At 49.5% G+C, this 20,258-nt stretch overlaps 1 protein-coding gene across 3 annotated transcripts in view; it reads left to right on the plus strand.

Moving 5' to 3' along the window:
* The window catches only part of osbpl1a (oxysterol binding protein-like 1A), a 316,457-nt gene that overhangs the window by 92,851 nt on the left and 203,348 nt on the right, over window positions 1-20,258 (plus strand). For all 3 annotated transcript variants that reach the window (XM_070896777.1, XM_070896770.1, XM_070896784.1), the window contains exons 14-15: window positions 5,366-5,447; window positions 13,750-13,856. In XM_070896777.1, the coding sequence (XP_070752878.1) occupies window positions 5,366-5,447; window positions 13,750-13,856 (189 nt within the window). The remainder of the gene's footprint in view (window positions 1-5,365; window positions 5,448-13,749; window positions 13,857-20,258) is intronic.

A 20,258-nucleotide genomic window follows, 5' to 3' on the forward strand; every position in this document is an offset into this window, starting at 1 on the left:
CAACCCTCTGGGAGAAGAAATTCCTTCTCAACTCGGTTTTAAATTGGCTCCCCCGTATTTTGAGGCTGTGCCCCCTAGTTCTAGTCTCCCCGACCAGTGGAAACAACCTCTCTGCCTCTATCTTGTCTATCCCTTTCATTATTTTAAATGTTTCTATAAGATCACCCCCATCCTTCTGAACTCCAACGAGTAAAGACCCAGTCTACTCAATCTATCATCATAAGGTAACCCCCTCATCTCCGGAATCAGCCTAGTGAATCGTCTCTGTACCCCCTCCAAAGCTAGTATATCCTTCCTTAAGTAAGGTGACCAAAACTGCACGCAGTACTCCAGGTGCGGCCTCACCAATACCCTGTACAGTTGCAGCAGGACCTCCCTGCTTTTGTACTCCATCCCTCTCGCAATGAAGGCCAACATTCCATTCGCCTTCCTGATTACCTGCTGCACCTGCAAACTAACTTTTTGGGATTCATGCATCTGCACCTCAGCATGTTGTAATTTCTCCCCATTCAAATAATATTCCCTTTTACTGTGTTTTTTTTTCCCAAGGTGGATGACCTCACACTTTCCGACATTGTATTCCATCTGCCAAACCTTAGCCCATTCGCTTAACCTATCCAAATCTCTTTGCAGCCTCTCTGTGTCCTCTACACAACCCGCTTTCCCGCTAATCTTTGTGTCATCTGCAAATTTTGTTGCACTACACTCTGTCCCCTCTTCCAGGTCATCTATGTATATTGTAAACAGTTGTGGTCCCAGCACCGATCCCTGTGGCACACCACTAACGACCGATTTTTAACCCGAAAAGGACCCATTTATCCCGACTCGCTGCTTTCTGTTCGCCAGCCAATTCTCTATCCATGCTAATACATTTCCTCTGACTCCGCGTATCTCTATCTTCTGCAGTAACCTTTTGTGTGGCACCTTATCGAATGCCTTTTGGAAATCTAAATACACCACATCCATCGGTACACCTCTATCCACCATGCTCGTTATATCCTCAAAGAATTCTAGTAAATTAGTTAAACATGATTTCCCCTTCATGAATCCATGTTGCTTCTGCTTGATTGCACTATTCCTTATCTAGATGTCCCGCTATTTCTTCCTTAATGATAGTTTCAAGCATTTTCCCCACTACAGATGTTAAGCTAACCGGCCTATAGTTACCTGCCTTTTGTCTGCCCCCTTTTTTTTAAAAAAACAGAGGCGTTACATTAGCTGCTTTCCAATCCGCTGGTACCTCCCCAGAGTCCAGAGAATTTTGGTAGATTATAACGAATGCATCTGCTATAACTTCCGCCATCTCTTTTAATACCCTGGGATGCATTTCATCAGGACCAGGGGACTTGTCTACCTTGAGTCCCATTAGCCTGCAAGCTCCCCATAGCCCTTTATTCCCTTTATTCCCTCAAGTCTCGTCACCGAGAGCATGCAGAAAACAAGCGCAGGCAGCGGAAGGAGCGTGCGGCAAACCAGTCCCACCCTCCCTTAGTCTCAACCACTGTCTGTCCCACCTGTGACACAGACTGTAATTCTCGTATTGGACTGTTCAGTCACCTGAGAACTCACTTTTAGGCCCCAAGTTTCCACATGATTTGCTTCTGATTTTTAGGAGCAACTGGTGGAGAACGGAGTATCTTAGAAATCGCAATTCTCCACATTTAAGTTTTCTGCAGTTCTAGTCAGGTAGAACAGTTTCACTTTGGAACAGAATTTTTTTTTCAAAAGGGGGCGTGTCCGGCCACTGACGCCTGATTTGAAAGTTTCCAGTGAAAATGTACTCCAAACTAACTTAGAATGGAGCAAGTAAAGATTTTTGTAGGCCTGAAAAAACCTTGTCTACACATTAAAAAAATCAGGCGCAGGTTACAAATTAGGCGTCCGGAACGAGGGGGGGGTGGGGGGGGGGAAGGGAAGTCATTAAATTCTACAATAAATCCTTAGTTATACTTCTACAAATATTATACAAATAAATCCAACCTGAATAAAAATTTATAAGCAAAGTAAAGATTAAATAAACCATGTTCCTAACTGTGTGAAAGTGCTTCAGGCAGGGAGAAGGCTGCAGGAAGCCTCAAGTTGAGGCAGCCGTTCCCGACGGCAGGGGGGGGGGAGGGGAGGAGGCAGTGAGGAGGCTACAGGAAGCCTCAGAAGTTGAGGCAGCTATTCCCGACGGCAGGGTGGGGGATGGAGGCCCCCCTGCCGTCGGTCGGGCCCGTCGGGAAACGGCTGCCTCAACTTCTGAGGCTTCCTGCAGCCTTCTCACTGCTGCAAGAAGCCTCAGTGCTGATCATGGAAGGGCAATGTGGTTTTATTAAAAAATGTTAAAAATTGAACAGCTACAAAGAACAACAGAAATGGCCGAGTGCCAATGTTTCCTTCACACTGCGCGTGTGCGAACGCTCCAACGCGCACGCGCAGGGTTGCCGGCACGAAAAAAAACTCATTTAAATGGTACCCGCCCCCTCCCACTTACAAAATCGGCGCGAGTGGTAGGCTCCGCCCCCCTGGGCGCCGCGCCAAGCACACATCGAGCTGCAAAGCGCTCGAGAATAGCGCGTTTTTTTTTCAGGCGCCGTTTTCGGCGCAAAAAACGGGCGCCCAGCTCAGAGGGACGCCTGTTTTGCCGCGTGTGGAAACTTGGGGCCTTAGAATGGAAGCAAGTCTTCCTCGATTCCGGGGGACTGCCTATGATGATGGTTCCCTTATCGGTTAAGAAACTGTCTATCTCTGTCTTAAATTTATTCAATGTCCCAGCTTCCACAGCTCTCTGAGGCAGCGAATTCCACAGATTTACAACCCTCAGAGAGAAGAAATTTCTCCTCATCTCAGTTTTAAATGGGCGGCCCTTATTCTAAGATTATGCCCCCTAGTTCTAGTCTCCCCCATCAGTGGAAACATCCTCTCTGCATCCACCTTGTCAAGCCCCCTCATAATCTATATGTTTCGATAAGATCACCTCTCATTCTTCTGAATTCCAATGAGTAGAGGCCCAACCTACTCAACCTTTCCTCATAAGTCAACCCCCCTCATCCCTGGAATCAACCTAGTGAACCTTCTCTGAACTGCCTCCAAAGCAAGTATATCCTTTCGTAAATATGGAAACCAAAACTGCACGCAGTATTCCAGGTGTGGCCTCACCAAGACCCTGTATAACTGTAGAAAGACTTCCCTGCTTTTATACTCCATCCCCTTTGCAATAAAGGCCAAGATTCCATTGGCCTTCCTGATCACTTGCTGTACCTGTTATCCTTTTGTGTTTGTCTGCGGGTGATCTTTTTCTGGTGTTGGTTACCGTGTCCTAACTCGTGCGCACGTCCCGTGCACCCACTGCCCCCCTGTGCTCGCAGAGCTGCATTGGACCGGCCCTTTCAGGCAATGCAGCCCAGATCACAGCAGCTCGCGCGGTTAAAATTAATTCTCTTCCTTTCCCCCTCTGGTTTTTTTCGCCAATTAACTTGAATCTGTGTCCTCTGGTTACCGACCTTGCCGCCATTGGAAACGGCTTCTCCTCATTGACTCTGTCAAAACTCGCCACTCTGGGCATGTCAGCGCGATGTTCATGACCCGTCGCAACGCCCCTCCCCTTCATTTAAAGGGGCAGCACCCCTGCGAGCTCTGCAGCCACTTCGACCCTGCCGAGACATCAAGGGGGGGTTTCGACCGGGCCGTTGGTCCGGCCCCCGAGAGGCGGCTCGGCCGAACCCGTGGGCCGCCACCGTCGCGCCAACTTCGGAGTTTGGTTAGGCAATTAAAATAAAATGGCGGCTGGGGTGGCGCGCCTTCCCCTTTAAAGGCGGACGGGCTGACCAAGGCGCGCACGGCTTCCCGCCGGGGAAAGCTGTCGGGGGGCACCGAGCAGCCACAGCTCTGCTGCGGGGCGAGAATGGGGTAATTGCCGGCGGGCGCTAAGGGCCCGCCGCGGGAACCCGTGTCTGCCGCCATCGGCCAAGGGACAATTTCTGATGCGTCGGCCCATCCGCCTGCCCCCCCCCCGGTTGGAAAGGCCTCAACGCCCCCCACTACCGCCACGTAGAGGGCCTTAAAGGAGGGGGCAGGGGAAATTTCAGCCCCATTGAGTCTGGGTGTCGGTGAAAATGTGAGATTGCTAGGTTTTTGTTGGGTAAGGTTATTAAGGATTACGGAACCAAGGTGGGTAGAGGGAATTAAGTTGCATTAATTTCTTTTCTCAGAGGGTTGTAAATCTGTGGAATTCACTGCCTCAAAGAGCTGTGGAAGCCGGGACATTGAATATATTTAAGACCGAAATCGGCAGCCTCTGAACCAATAAGGGAATAAAGGGTTATGGGGCGTGGGCTGGGAAGCGGAGCTGAGTCCATGATCGGATCAGCCATGATGGTATTAAATGGCGGAGCAGGCTCGAGGGGCCGTATGGCCTACTCCTGCTCCTATGCTTCGAATCTAAAACCTGAGCCGCACGTGGTGCCCAACAGCATAATCTCCGTGAAATGTCCTGTGTGAAGGGACGTCTGTGCAATACTTGTGTTCTCTCGCACACCGCGAGTGATCACCGAGACGCTTAGTGCAGTTCGAGCTGCTTTGCTGTTTTGCCAGCGTAAGAAAAATTAATCCCCTGAAATTGGAGCAAGTGCTTTACTCTGTCACCTTGAAGGAGTGGTGCCTTTGGGCAACGCAAACTGCTGAACCTGTGGTTTGTATCGTGATGCATTGCATCCATTCAGGCGTTCTGCGGAAAGCTCCTTTACATCTAGGGCATATTTAATCTGACTTTAGTCGTCACAGAATTTCAACTTAAGAAGTTAAGCCAACTCTCTGTGCAGCGTGACGATGTCTTTAAGGAACATTTTATCACTTCCCCCCCCCCCCCCACCCCCAAAAAAAATGCATCTGCTAAAATGGTTTATCCCAGCATGAGTATTTCCGATCAATATTGTATTGCATACATATGGGTAGAAGATTATGAGGGGGCTTGACAAGGTGGATGCAGAGAGGATCTTTCCACTGATGGGGGAGACTAGAACTAGGGGGCATGGTCTTAGAATAAGGGGCTGTCCATTTAAAACTGAGATGAGGAGGAATTTCTTCTCGGGGTTGGAAATCTGTGGAATTCTCTGCCTCAGAGAGCTGTGGAGGCTGGGTCATTGAATAAATTCAAGGCGGAGATAGACAGATTTTTGAGCAATAAGGGAATAAAGGGTTATGGGGAGCGGGCAGGGAAGTGGAGCTGAGTCCATGATCAGATCAGCTGTGATCGTATTAAATGGCGGAGCAGGCTCGAGGGGCCAAATGGCCAACTCCTGCTCCTATTTCTTATGTTCATAAACAAAAGTGTAAAACTGCTTTGTGTATTGATAATGTTCATATTTCCATCTTCTGTGCACAGACCGTACAAAACTGCCAACTGAAGCTTGAGAAAGAAGTTTCTAATTTATTAAGTATGGTTGAAGGCACTGAGATTGCAAAAGGTAATTGATGTCTTTCACGACTAAACTTAAATAATGTTTTCTTTTGTAGTTGCCCTGTAACACTTGAAAATCATCATTTACAGATTTACCAATGTTGGGTCCGGAGTGACTCCCGACAACTCCCGAAGCTGCGCAAATGTAAAAAATAATGTTCACAGCGGTTCATGTTGGTCTCCTTACCCAAGGAAGGATATACTTGCCGTAGAAGGTTCAGCAGACTGATTCCTGGGATGGGGGGATTGCCCTATGAGGAGAGATTGAGTAGACTAGGCCTATATTCCCTCGAGTTTAGAAGACTGAGAGATGATCTCATTGAAACATACAAAACTCTTACAGGGTTTGACAGGGTAGATGCAGGGAGGATGTTTCCCCCGGGCTGGGGAGTCTAGAACCAGGGGTCACAGTCTCAGGATAAGGGGTCGGCCATTTAGGACTGAGATGAGGAGGAATTTCTTCTGAGTTTGGTGAATCTTTGGAATTCTCTGCCCCAGAGGATTGGGGGATGCAAAATCATTGATTATATTCAAGGCTGAGATCGATACATTTTTGGATATTGAGGGATATGGGGATAGTGCAGAAAAGTGGAGTTGAGGGCGATGATCAGCCGTATTGGTCCCCTAATCTGAGGAAGGACATTCTTGCTATTGAGGGAGTGCAGCAAAGGTTCACCAGACTGATTTCCGGGATGGCTGGACTGACATATGAGGAGAGACTGGATCGACTGGGCCTGTATTCACTGGAGTTTAGAAGAATGAGAGGGGATCTCATAGAAACATATAAAATTCTGACGGGATTGGACAGGTTAGATTCAGGAAGAATGTTCCCGATGTTGGGGAAGTCCAGAACTAGGGGACACAGTCTAAGGATAAGGGGTAAGCCATTTAGGACCGAGATGAGGAGAAACTTCTTCACTCAGAGAATTGTGAACCTGTGGAATTCTCTACCACAGAAAGTTGTTGAGGCCAGTTTGTTAGATATATTCAAAAGGGAGTTAGATGTGGCCCTTATGGCTAAAGGGATCAAGGGGTATGGAGAGAAGGCAGGAGTGGGATACTGAAGTTGCATGATCAGCCATGATCATATTGAATGGTGGTGCAGGCTCGAGGGGCCGAATGGCCTACTCCTACACCTAATTCTGATGATCTCTGCAGTCGAGAGCTCACAACCACCCGAGCTCGGCAGAAAACCATTTTTAAGTGCTCAGTGATTAGCATCATCTCTCTCCTGCACTAATCCCGGTACTTTCCTGGGACCTTAACCTTCTGGAACTCATCATCTCCCTTACTTTTCCCTTCCTCCGACAATCTACAGGCGTTTAAAAGCCCAACTTGCTGTCACCTGACCATTACCCAGTCTTCTCATTCCTTCTCAACCTCTGGTCTCGCGGCCCTTTGCTCTGCACCCCCACATTGCCAATTTAAAAACTATTAACCTGTGTCTGTGCTCCTCTAATTCTGCCCTCTTGAGCATCCCTGATTATAATCGCTCCACCATTGGTGGCCGTGCCTTCTGTTGCCTGGGCTCCAAGCTCTGGAACTCCCTCCCTAAACCTCTCCGCCTCTCTACCTCTCTTTCCTCCTTCAAGACGCTCCTTAAAACCCGCCTCTTTGGTCACCTGCCCTAATTTCTCCTTATGTGGCTCGGTGTCACATTTTTTTTTGTCTCATCATAATCCTGTCCAGCGACTTGGGACGTTTCACTATGTTAAAGGCGCTATATAAATAAAAGTTGTTGTTGTTGTTCATCACTTATCAACACGGAGTTGTGAGGAGAAATGTCTGATCAGAAACCCTGAGGCAGATCACAATCCCCTTTCAAACAAGTGGCTCATACCTGAATAAATTCTACAATTCACACAATTCATAAAATAAACTACAACTGAACGAGATTTAATGGGGAGTGGCGAAGCTGTTTTCTACATTACAACCGCGACAACACTTCAAAAAGTACTTCATAGAATCATCGAAGTTTACAGCACGGAAGGAGGCCATTTTGGCCCATTGTGTCCGTGCCATTTAATGTGTATTCCCTTTCCTTGTTAGCCCTCCCCAAATGCATTATCTCACACTTCTCCTGATTAAATTCCATTTGCCGCTGTTCTGACCAGTCGATTGATATCTTCCTGCAGTCCGCAGCTTTCTTCTTCATTATCAACCACACGGCCGATTTTTAGTATCATCTGCAAACTTCTTAATCATATATTTAAGTCTAGATCATTGATGTATGCCACAAAAAGCACTTCATTGGCTGTAAAGTGCTTTGGGACATCTGGCAATAGTGAAAGGCGCTATATACATGCAAGAATTCCTCTTTCTTTCATGCTTGCTATTTCCCCACGGAATGGTTAACTATCGCAGCTGTGTTCCCATAGTTCGTCTGATAGGTACTCGGTGCTCCCCCATTGGAAAAAAGCACTGCACGGACCATGTACAGTAGACACCTCAAGTCGCTGGAGAAACACCACCAACGATGTCTCCGCAAGATCCTGCAAATCCCCTGGGAGGGCAGACGCACCAACATTAGCGTCCTCGATCAGGCCAACATCCCCATCATTGAAGCACTGACCGCACTCGACCAGCTCCGCTGGGCAGGGCCACATTGTCCGCATGCCCGACACAAGACTCCCAAAGCAAGCGCTCTACTCAGAACTCCGACACGGCAAACGAGCCAAAGGTGGGCAGCGGAAATGTTTCAAGGACAACCCTCAAAGCCTCCCTGATAAAGTGCAACATCCCCACTGACACCTGGGAGCCCCTGGGCCAAAGACCGCCCTAAGTGGAAGAAGTGCATCCGGGAGGGCACTGAGCACCTCGAGTCTCGTCGCCGAGAGCATGCAGAAATCAAGCACAGGCAGCGGAAGGAACGTGTGGAAAACCAGACACCCCACCCACCCTTTCCCTCAACCACTGTCTGTCCCACCTGTGACAGAGACTGTAATTCCCGTACTGGACTGTTCAGTCACCTGAGAACTCACTTTTAGAGTGGAAGCAAGTCTTCCTCGATTCCGAGGGACAGCCTGTGATGATGATGATGATGATGCCTGGAAATGGAATGCCTGCACTCTTCCTTGGGCCAGTAATCATAGAACGATACAGCACAGAAGGAGGCCATTCGGCCCATCGTTCCTGTGCCGGCTCTTTGAACGAACCACCCAATCAGTCCTACTCCCCTAGCTCTTTCCCCACAGCCCTGCAAATTTCTCCCTTTTCAAGTATTTATCCAATTCCCCGTTTGAAAGTTATGATTGAATCTGTTCCCACCGCTCTTTCAGGCAGCGCGTTCCAGATCACAACAACTCGCTGTAAAAACATTCCCCTCCTCTCTCGCCCCCCCCCCCCCACCCCCGGTTCTTTTGCCGATTATCTTCAATCCGTGTTCTTTGGTTCCCGACCCTCCTGCCACTGGGAACCATTTTTCTCCACCTCCACTAGGAAAATGCTTCATGACTTCTAGAACTTCCTTGCTTTTGTACTCTGTGCCTCTCTTTCTAGTATTCAGTATACTTTTTTTAACAGCCTTCTCAACTTGTTCAGTCACCTTCAAACATGTGTGTGTGTGTGTGTCATCATCATCATAGGCAGTCCCTCGGAATCGAGGAAGACTTGCTTCCACTCTTAAAATGAGTCCTTAGGTGACTGAACAGTCCAATACGAGAACCACAGTCTCTGTCACAGATGGGACAGGCAGTGGTTGAGGGAAAGGGTGGGTGGGGAGTCTGGTTTGCCGCACGCTCCTTCTGCTGCCTGCGCTTGGTTTCAGCATGCTCTCGGCGACGAGACTCGAGATGCTCAGCGCCCTCCCGGATGCTCTTCCTCCACTTAGGGCGATCTTTGGCCAGGGACTCCCAGGTGTCGGTGGGGATGTTGCACTTTATCAGGGAGGATTTGATGGTGTACTTGAAACGTTTCCTCTGCCCACCTGGGGCTCACTTGCTGTGTAGGAGTTCCGAGTAGAGCCCTTGCTTTGGGAGTCTTGTGTCTGGCATGTGGACAATGTGGCCCGCCCAGCGGAGCTGATCGAGTGTGGTCAGTGCTTCGATGCTGGGGATTTGTGTGGGTTGTGTGTGTATACAAGCCCCGAGATTTTATAGTGCCTGTAAATCATGATTTTTCCTAAAAGTATAATCAACTGTTCTAAAAATAAAATCTCATGCTGACCTGAAAATCTTAAGCCTCTGGATCGAAATGCTCCTTACTACTGAGAAAGATAAACTAATTACAAACTAATCTGGAAGCCGTGGGCTGTACCTCGGCTGCTAATGCTTCAAGATTTGCCATACTTGGTTAGACGTGTGCAGGAGCCTTTCTGAATGCTTTCTGGGGCTCTGTAATTTTGAAGTGTGATAAATATTTCCCACTGATTGGTTTCCAAGGTTTCAATTTTCTGTTGAAAACATTTCTCTTAATTAAGCTTGCATTCTGTTTGCACCATAGAATGAAATAACGGTTACAGCACAGGGGGCCATTCGGCCCATCAAGCCCGTGCCGGCTCTCTGCAAGAGCACCTCAGCCAGTCCCACTCCCCCTGCCCTTTCCCCGGAGCCCTGCAATTGTTGTTCCTTCAGGTACTTATCCAACTCCCTTTTGAAAGCCACGATTGAGTCTGCCTCCACCACCCTCTCAGGCAGCGCATTCCAGATCCTAACCACCCGCTGCGTAAAACAGTTTTTCCTCATGTCGCCTTTGGTTCTTCTGCCAATCGCCTTAAATCTGTGTCCTCTGGTTCTCGACCCTTCCACCAATGGGAACAGTTTCTCTCTCTCTACTCTGTCCAGACTCCATGATTTTGAACACCTCGATCAAATCTCCTCTCAACCTTCTCTGCTCCAAGGAGAACAACCCCAACTTCTCCAGTCTATCCCCGTAACTGAAGTCCCTCATCCCTGGAACCATTCTGGTCAATCTCCTCCGCACCCTCTGCAAGGCCTTCACATCCTTCCTAAAGTGTGGTGCCCAGAATTGGACACAATACTCCAGTTGAGGCCGAGAATTGTGTCCAATTCTGGGCACCGTGCTTTAGACCAATGAAAAGTAGGTATAGTTAAAGTAGAACATAGTTTATTCTTGCATGGTTCCGTAAATTATAATGGCCCTGAAAATCTTACCCTGCCACCCCACAAACTCCATTTTAAGCATCGTTTGGAAACTTCTCTCCTTTCCTATGGTAGTACCAAAAAACAAATTAATTATCAATATCCAAGTTGGATATCCAGGCCATAGCTCCCTGTATAACAGCATGAATATCTTGCAGGCTGCCTGTGAATTTCCTCTGAGGGCAATCGTAGAATCACAGAAATTTACGGCACAGAAGGAGGCCATTTGCCCCATCGTGTCCGCGCCGGCCGACCAAGAGCTATCCGGCCTAATCCCATTTTCCAGCTCTTGGTCCATGGCCCTGTAGGTTACAGATCAGCCACAATCTTATTGAATGGCGGAGCAGGCTCAAGGGACCAAATGGCCGACTTCTCCTATTTCTTACGTTATATTACGGCACTTCAGGTGCACATCCAAGTACTTTTTAAATGTGGTGAGGGTTTCTGCCTCTACCACCCTTTCAGGCCGTGAGTTCCAGACCCCACCACCGTCTAGGTGAAAAAGGTTCTCAAATCTCCTCCAATGTTTCTGCCAATTACTTTAAACCCTGGTTGTTGACCCTCTGCTAAGGGAAACGGGTCTTTCCTATCCACTCTATCCAGGCCCCTCATAATTGTATACACCTCAATAAGGTCTCCCCCTCAGCCTCGTCTGTTCCAAAGCTAACAACCCCAGCCTATCCAATCTTTCCTCATGGCTAATATTCTCCAGTCCTGGCAACATCCTCACAAATCTCCTCTGTACCCTCTCCAGTGCAATCACGTCCTTCCTGTAATGCGGTGACCAGAACTGCACGCAGTACTCCAGCTGTGGCCCAACCAGTGTTTTATACAGTTCAAGGCTAAGCCCCCCTGCTCTTGTATTCTATGCCTCAAACTAAATGGCCATTTCAATGATGTGCCCTGGGTCTGATTAGGAGCTCCACAGTCGCAGGATGGGGAGGCTTTAATCTCCCACCTATAGAGAAGGTGACAACATCGACCATTACCGGTTCTGAGGCAATCGATGGCTGTCCACTGTTTGCGAGGCAGGTTTGATCCTTCAGGTTGTGCTGTGGGCTCCTCGATAAGGAATCCATTCCACATTTTGCAGTTCTTGCAAGCATTTCGCCGTCGGTCATCGAGGCCGAGGGGAGATCGCTGAAGGGCTTCGGCGGTGATAGCTTGGTGGTAGCTTGGTCAAGTCAGCCTGGTTTGGCAACGTATTTTAGAGATGTACAATGATTTGCATTTATATAGTGCTTCCCGGGTATAATTAATCTCTCGAGGTACTTTATTGGGGAGCTGGACTCGGTGTTGAAAGCAAGGTTATGAAGGCTGGAAATAAAAGGGAGAGTTGGAGGTGAGGCCTTTTTGAAGTTGTCATGTATCTCACATTACTGTACATAACTGTATCTTACCATGCTATACATGACTGTAACTGGATATGACCTGTAACAATAAGCATACCTTACCACCAGGGGTGCACTTGCAGGAGACACTCCATACCTGTCCCACTGAGGTACAGAAAGGGAGGTCTCAGGCAAGTGCAGCACTGGGGAGCTGGAGTTAAAGGTGCAGGTCCTGAGTGACCTTGACTTCAGCATGTGCCTCGTGTAAGTCAGTACATTCGAGTCAGGACTTAACAGAAGTCTTGAGCAATGCAAAGTCCAGAGAGGGGCACAGAGATTGGAAAATTGATTGTTGAGCAGAGGGAGCGAGCAATGAACAGTACCTCAAGTCTGAGGAAGGTTGGGATTTATGGCTGGATTAGATTGTTGAAGGAAGGCCATGGGTCCTGCTCACCCATCACCCCCTGTGCTCGCTGACCTACATTGGCTCTACTCAGAACTTCTACACGGCAAGCGAGCCCCAGGTGGGCAGAGGAAACGTTACAGGGACACCCTCAAAGCCTCCCTGATAAAGTGCAACATCCCCACCGACACCTGGGAGTCCCTGGCCAAAGACCGCCCTAAGTGGAGGAAGTGCTTCCGGGAGGGCGCTGAGCACCTCGAGTCTCGTCGCCGAGAGCGTGCAGAAAACAAGCGCAGGCAGCGGAAGGAGTGTGCGGCAAACCAGACTCCCCACCCACCCTTTCCCTCAACCACTGTCTGTCCCACCTGTGACAGGGACTGTAATTCCCGTGTTGGACTGTTCAGTCACCTAAGAACTTGTTAAGAGTGGAAGCAAGTCTTCCTCGATTTCGAGGGACTGCCTGTGATGACATTGGCTCCCGGTCCAGCAACTTTTAGGTTTGTGTCTATCTGAATGTGTGCGCGATTTTGAAATTTTCATCCTTGTTTGTTAAAATCCCTCCATGGCCCCGCCCCTCCCTATCTCTCTAACCCCCCATCCGCACTACAAACCCCCAGAGATATCTGCGTTCCAACAATTATGGTCTCTTGAGCATCCCCGATTTTAATCGCTCCACAATTGGTGGCCGTGCCTTCAGCTGCCTGAGTCCTAAGCTCTGGAATTCCCTCCCTAAACCTCTCTACCTCTCCACCTCTCTTTCTTTAAGACCCCCCTTAAAACTTACTTTGACAAAGCTTTTGGTCACCTGTCCGAATATCTCCTTGTGTGGCTCTGTGTCGATTTTCTGTTTGCTATTGAACCAGTTTTAACTCGTTAAAGGCACTATATAAATGAAAGTTTTTGTTGTATTATAAAGCTGAGTCGTCATTATCATAGGCAGTCCCTCGGAATTGAGGAAGACTTGCTTCCACTCTAAAAGTGAGTTCTCAGGTGGCTGAACAGTCCAATACGGGAATTACAGTCTCTGTCACAGGTGGGACAGACAGTGGTTGAGGGAAAGGGTGGGTGGGGAGTCTGGTTTGCCGCACGCTCCTTCCGCTGCCTGCGCTTGGCTTCTGCATGCTCTCGGCGACGAGACTCGAGGTGCTCAGCGCCCTCCCGGATGCACTTCCTCTACTTAGGGCGGACTGGTCTTTGGCCAGGGACTCCCAGGTGTCGGTGGGGATGTTGCACTTTATCAGGGAGGCTTTGAGGGTGTCCCTTGTAACGTTTCCTCTGCCCACCTGGGGCTCGCTTGCCGTGTAGGAGTTCCGAGTAGAGCGCTTGCTTTGAGAGACTCTTGTCGGGCATGTGGACAATGTGGCCCTGCCCAGCGGAGCTGCTCGAGTGTGGTCAGTGCTTCGATGCTGAGTACAGTTACATTGGATGTCAGCATTCACGGAATTAACTGTCTCGATGTTATTTGGTTTACGGCAGGATTACCATCCCGAATATTACAGAAGTTGAAGGATGTAACTGAATCATCCAAAATCACGACTGGTGCACTGAACAACTGCATTCTATTCATCACCAAGCAAGAGGCGGTTTGTATTATTTGTGTTGTATCTAATTTGTCTCGAGAATAACCATACACAAAATGTTAAAATATTTAATTTGTTCCTGGAATGTGGGCGTCGCTGGCAAGGCCGGCATTTATTGCCCATCCCTAATTGCCCCTCGAGAAGGTGGTGGTGAGCCGCCTCCTTGAACCGCTGCAGTCCGTGTGGTGAAGGTGCTCCCACAGTGCCGTTAGGGAGGGAAACTTTTGGGGGCATCCGAAACGGAGGAGGACGCGCCATAGACCCTCGTGGTTGACAGTGTCAAAGGCCTTTGTAAGATCGAAAAAGGCCCTGTATAAGGGCTGGCGCTGCTCCCTGCATTTTTCCTGCAGCTGCAAAGATCATGTCCGTTGTGCCCCGTAGGGGATGAAATCCGCATTGTGTTGCCGGGAGGAGCTCCTCGGCCACAGGGAGAAGACGGTTGAGGAGAACTCGAGTGATATGCAGGCCGTGATCCTTACCAACGGATCCATTACAGGCCCAATCCACGTCCGGGCCGGGGTCGAACAGGGCAGCGTCATCGCTCCAACCCTCTTCTCAATCTTCCTCGCCGCCACGCTCCACCTCACAATCAACAAGCTTCCCGCTGGAGTGGAACTAAACTACAGAACCAGTGGGAAGCTGTTTAACCTATGCCGTCTCCAGGCCAGGTCCAAGATCACCCCAACCTCTGTCGTTGAGCTGCAGTATGCAGACGACGCCTGCGTCTGTGCACATTCAGAGGCTGAACTCCAGGATATCGTCAATGTATTCACTGAGGCATATGAAAGCATGGGCCTTACGCTTAACATCCGTAAGACAAAGGTCCTCCACCAGCCTGTCCTAGCCGCACAGCACTGCCCTCCAATCATCAAGATCCACGGCGCGGCCCTGGACAACGTGGACCATTTCCCATATCTCGGAAGCCTCTTATCAACAAAGGCAGATATTGATGCGGAGATTCAGCATCACCTCCAGTGCGCCAGTGCAGCCTTCGGCCACCTGAGGAAAAGAGTGTTCAAAGACCAGGCCCTCAAATCTACCACCAAAACTCATGGTCTACAGGGCTGTAGTAATACCCGCCCTCCTGTATGGATCTGAAGCACGGACGATGTATAGAAGGCACCTCGAGTCGCTGGAGATATATCACCAATGATGTCTCCGCAAGATCCTGCAAATCCCCTGGGAGGACAGACTCACCAACATCAGTGTCCTCGACCAGGCCAACATCCCCAGCATTGACCACACTGTATCAGCTTCGCTGGGCAGGCCACATAGTACACATGCCAGATACGAGACTCCCTAAGCAAATGCTTTATGTGGAGCTCCTTCGTGGTAAACGAACCAAAGGAGGACAGCGGAAACGTTACAAGGGACACCCTCAAAGCCTCCCTGGTAAAGTGCGACATCACCACTGACACATAGAAACATAGAAAATAGGTGCAGGAGTAGGCCATTCGGCCCTTCTAGCCTGCACCGCCATTCAATGAGTTCATGGCTGAACATGCAACTTCAGTACCCCATTCCTGCTTTCTCACCATACCCCTTGATTCCCCTAGTAGTAAGGACTTCATCTAACTCCTTTTTGAATATATTTAGTGAATTGGCCTCAACAACTTTCTGTGGTAGAGAATTCCACAGGTTCACCACTCTCTGGGTGAAGAAATTCCTCCTCATCTCGGTCCTAAATGGCTTCCTCCTTATCCTTAGACTGTGTCCCCTGGTTCTGGACTTCCCCAACATTGGGAACATTCTTCCTGCATCTAACCTGTCTAACCCCGTCAGAATTTTAAACGTTTCTATGAGGTCCCCTCTCATTCTTCTGAACTCCAGTGAATACAAGCCCAGTTGATCCAGTCTTTCTTGATAGGTCAGTCCCGCCATCCCGGGAATCAGTCTGGTGAACCTTCGCTGCACTCCCTCAATAGCAAGAATGTCCTTCCTCAGGTTAGGAGACCAAAACTGTACACAATACTCCAGGTGTGGCCTCACCAAGGCCCTGTACAATTGTAGCAACACCTCCCTGCCCTTGTACTCAAATCCCCTCGCTATGAAGGCCAACATGCCATTTGCTTTCTTAACCGCCTGCTGTACCTGCATGCCAACCTTCAATGACTGATGTACCATGACACCCAGGTCTCGTTGCACCTCCCCTTTTCCTAATCTGTCACCATTCAGATAATAGTCTGTCTCTCTGTTTTTACCACCAAAGTGGATAACCTCACATTTATCCACATTATACTTCATCTGCCATGCATTTGCCCACTCACCTAACCTATCCAAGTCGCTCTGCAGCCTCATAGAATCCTCCTTGCCACCCAACTTAGTGTCATCCGCAAATTTGGAGATACTACATTTAATCCCCTCGTCTAAATCATTAATGTACAGTGTAAACAGCTGGGGCCCCAGCACAGAACCTTGCGGTACCCCACTAGTCACTGCCTGCCATTCTGAGCAGTCCCCATTTACTCCTACTCTTTGCTTCCTGTCTGACAACCAGTTCTCAATCCATGTCAGCACACTACCCCCAATCCCATATGCTTTAACTTTGCACCTGGGGGACCCTGGCCGAAGACCACCCGAGGTGGAGAAAGTCTATCCGGGAGGGCGTTGAGCTCTTCGAGTCTCAACGCAAAGAGCGTGAAGAGGCCAAGTGCAGGCATCGAAAGGAGCGTGCGGCAAACCAGCCCCACCCACCCCTTCCCTCGACGAATGTCTGTCCCATCTGTGACAAGGTCTGTGGCTCTCGTATTGGACTGTTCAGCCGTCAAAGAACTCACTTTGGGAGTGGAAGCAAGTCCTTCTCGATTCCGAGGGACTGCCTATGAATGAATAGGGAGGGAGTTCCAGGATTGTGACCCAGCGACGATGAAGGAACGGCCGATATATTTCCAAGTCAGGATGGTGTGTGACTGGGAGGGGAACGTGGAGGTGGTGGTGTTCCCATGCGCCTGCTGCCCTTGTCCTTCTAGGTGGTAGAGGTCGCGGGTTTGGGAGGTCCTGCCGAAGAAGCCTTGGCGAGTTGCTGCAGTGCATCTTGTAGATGGTGCACACTGCAGCCACGGTGCGCCGGTGGTGGAGGGAGTGAATGTTGAAGGTGGTGGATGGGGTGACGATCAAGCGGCTGCTTTGTCCTGGATGGTGTCCAGCTTCTTGAGTGCGGTCTAATAATCTATAGCTTCCATAGAATGAAGCAGCGTAGAAGGAGGCCCTTCGGGCACTCCACCCTGCTCCTTCCCTATGGCCCTGCTAATATTTTCCCCTTCAAGTAATAGGGCATTGAGGAGAAACTTCTTTAACGAAAGAGTAGTAAGAACAGAAGAAACAGGAGCACGAGTCGGCCATACGGCCCCTCGAGCCTGCTCCGCCATTCAATAAGATCACGGCTGATCTTCAACCTCAACTCCACTTTCCCGCCCGATCCCCATATCCTTTGATTTCCCACGAGCCCAAAATTTTCTATCTCAGCCTTGAATATACTCAGAGACTGAACATCCACAGCCCTCTGGGGCAGAGAATTTCAAAGATTCACCCCCCCTCCGAGTGAAGAAATTCCTCCTCATCTCAGTCCTAAATGGCCGACCCCTTATCCTGAGACTGTGACCCCTGGCCAGGGGAAGCAACCTCTCAGTAAAAAAGGGAACTCGCTGCCACAAGGAGGGGTTGAGGTGAATAGTATCGATGCATTTAAGAGGAAGCTGGATAAACACGTGAGGGGGAAAGGAATAGAATGATATGGTGATGGGGTGGGAGGGGGCTGGTGTGGAGCATAAACACCGGCACAGAGCGGTTGGGCCGTACATTCTATAAATCTATCCAATTCCCGTTTGAAAGTTACGATTGAATCTGCTCCCACCGCCCTTTCAGGGAGCGCGTTCCCGATTACAACTCGCTGCATAATAAAAAAAAAATGATTCTCCTCATCTCTCCCTGTTGTTCTTTTGCCAATTACCTTAAATTTTTGTCATGAGAACATAAGAAATAGGAGCAGGAGTCGGCCATACGGCCGCTCGAGCCTGCTCCGCCATTTAATACGATCATGGCTGATCCGATCATGGACTCAGGTCCACTTCCCCGCCCGCTCCCCATAACCCTTTACTCCATTATCGTTTAAGAAACTGTCTATCACTGTCTTAAATTTATTCAATGTCCCGGCTTCCACAGCTCTCTGAGGCAGCGAATTCCACAGATTTACAACCCTCTGAGAGAAGAACTTTCTCGTCGTCTCAGTTTTAAATGGGCGACCCCTTATTCTAAGATCATGGCCCCTAGTTCTAGTCTCCCCCATCAGTGGAAACATCCTCTCTGCATCCACCTTGTCAAGCCCCCTCATCATCTTACTCATTTTGATAAGATCACCTCTCATTCTTCTGAATTCCAATGAGTAGAGGCCCAACCTACTCAACCTTTCCTCATAAGTCAACCCCCTCGTCCCCGGAATCAACCTAGTGAACCTTCTCTGAACTGCCTCCAAAGCAAGTATATCCTTTCGTAAATATGGAAACCAAACCTGCACGCAGTATTCCATGTGTGGCCTCACCAATACCCTGTATAACTGTAGCAAGACTTCCCTGCTTTTATACTCCATCCCCTTTGCAATAAAGGCCAAGATTCCATTGGCCTTCCTGATCACTTGCTGTACCTGCATACTAACCTTTTTTGTTTCATGCACAAGTACCCCCAGGTCCCGCTGTACTGCGGCACTTTGCAATCTTTCTCCATTTAAATAATAACTTGCTCCTTATTTTTTTTTTCTGCCAAAGTTCATGACCTCACTCTTTCCAACATTATACTCCATCTGCCAAATTTTTGCCCACTCACTCAGTCTGTCTATGTCCTTTTGCAGATTTTTTGTGTCCTCCTCACACATTGCTTTTCCTCCCATCTTTGTATCATCAGCAAACTTGGCTACGTTACACTCAGTCCCTTCTTCCAAGTCGTTAATATAGATTGTAAATAGTTGGGGTCCCAGCACTGATCCCTGCGGCACCCCACTGGTTACTGGTTGTCAACCAGAGAATGAACCATTTATCCCGACTCTCTGTTTTCTGTTCGTTAGCCAATCCTCTATCCATGCTAATATATTACCCCAAAATCTCGTTGAGTTGTAGTTCAATTTATGAATTGTAGAATTTATTCAGGTATGAGCCATTTGTTTGAAAGGGGAGTGTGATCTGCCTCAGGGTTTCTGATCAGACATTTCTCCTCACAGCTCCCGTGTTGATAAGTGATGAACAACAATGTGTATTTATATAGTGCCTGTGACGTAGTGAAACATCCCAAGGCACTTCACAGGAGTATTATGAGACGAAAAAAAAATTGACATCGAGTCACATAAGTAGAAATAAGCAAAAGCTTGGTCAAAGAGGTAGGTTTAAGGAGCGCCTTGAATGAGGAGAGAGAGGTAGAGAGGTAGAGAGGCGGAGAGGTTTAGGGAGGGAGTTCCAGAGCTTGGGGCCCAGGCAACAGAAGGCACGGCCACCGATGGTGGAGCGATTATAATCAGAGATGCTCACGAGGGCAGAATTAGAGGAGTGCAGACATCTCGAGGGTTGTGGGGCTGGAGGAGATTAGAGATAGGGAGGGGGCGAGGTTGTGGAGGGATTTGAAAACAAGGATGAGAATTTTGAAATCGAGGTGTTGCTTAACCGGGAGCCAATGTAGGTCAGCGAGCACAGGAGGTGGTGGGTGAGCGGGACTCGGTGCGAGTTAGGACTCGGGGCAGCGAGCACAGGGGGTGATGGGTGAGCGGGACTCGGTGCGAGTTAGGACTCGGGGCAGCGAGCACAGGGGGTGATGGGTGAGCGGGACTGGGTGTGAGTTAGGACACGAGGCACAGGGGGTGATGGGTGAGCGGGACTTGGTACGAGTTAGGACACGGGGCACAGGGGGTGATGGGTGAGCGGGACTTGGTGCGAGTTAGGACACGGGGCAGTGAGCACAGGAGGTGGTGGGTGAGCGGGACTCGGTGCGAGTTAGGACTCGGGGCAGCGAGCACAGGGGGTGATGGGTGAGCGGGACTGGGTGTGAGTTAGGACACGAGGCACAGGGGGTGATGGGTGAGCGGGACTTGGTACGAGTTAGGACACGAGGCACAGGGGGTGATGGGTGAGCGGGACTTGGTATGAGTTAGGACACTGGGCACGGGGTGATGGGTGAGCGGAACTTGGTGCGAGTTAGGACACGGGGCAGCGAGCACAGGGGGTGATGGGTGAGCGGGACTTGGTGCGAGTTAGGACACGGGGCAGTGAGCACAGGGGGTGATGGGTGAGCGGGACTCGGTGCGAGTTAGGACACGGGGCAGTGAGCACAGGGGGTGATGGGTGAGCGGGACTCGGTGCGAGTTAGGACACGGGGCAGCGAGCACAGGGGGTGATGGGTGAGCGGGACTTGGTGCGAGTTAGGACA

The sequence above is a fragment of the Pristiophorus japonicus genome, chromosome 1, assembly GCF_044704955.1.
Source record: "Pristiophorus japonicus isolate sPriJap1 chromosome 1, sPriJap1.hap1, whole genome shotgun sequence".
Classification (NCBI taxonomy): Eukaryota; Metazoa; Chordata; class Chondrichthyes; family Pristiophoridae; genus Pristiophorus; species Pristiophorus japonicus.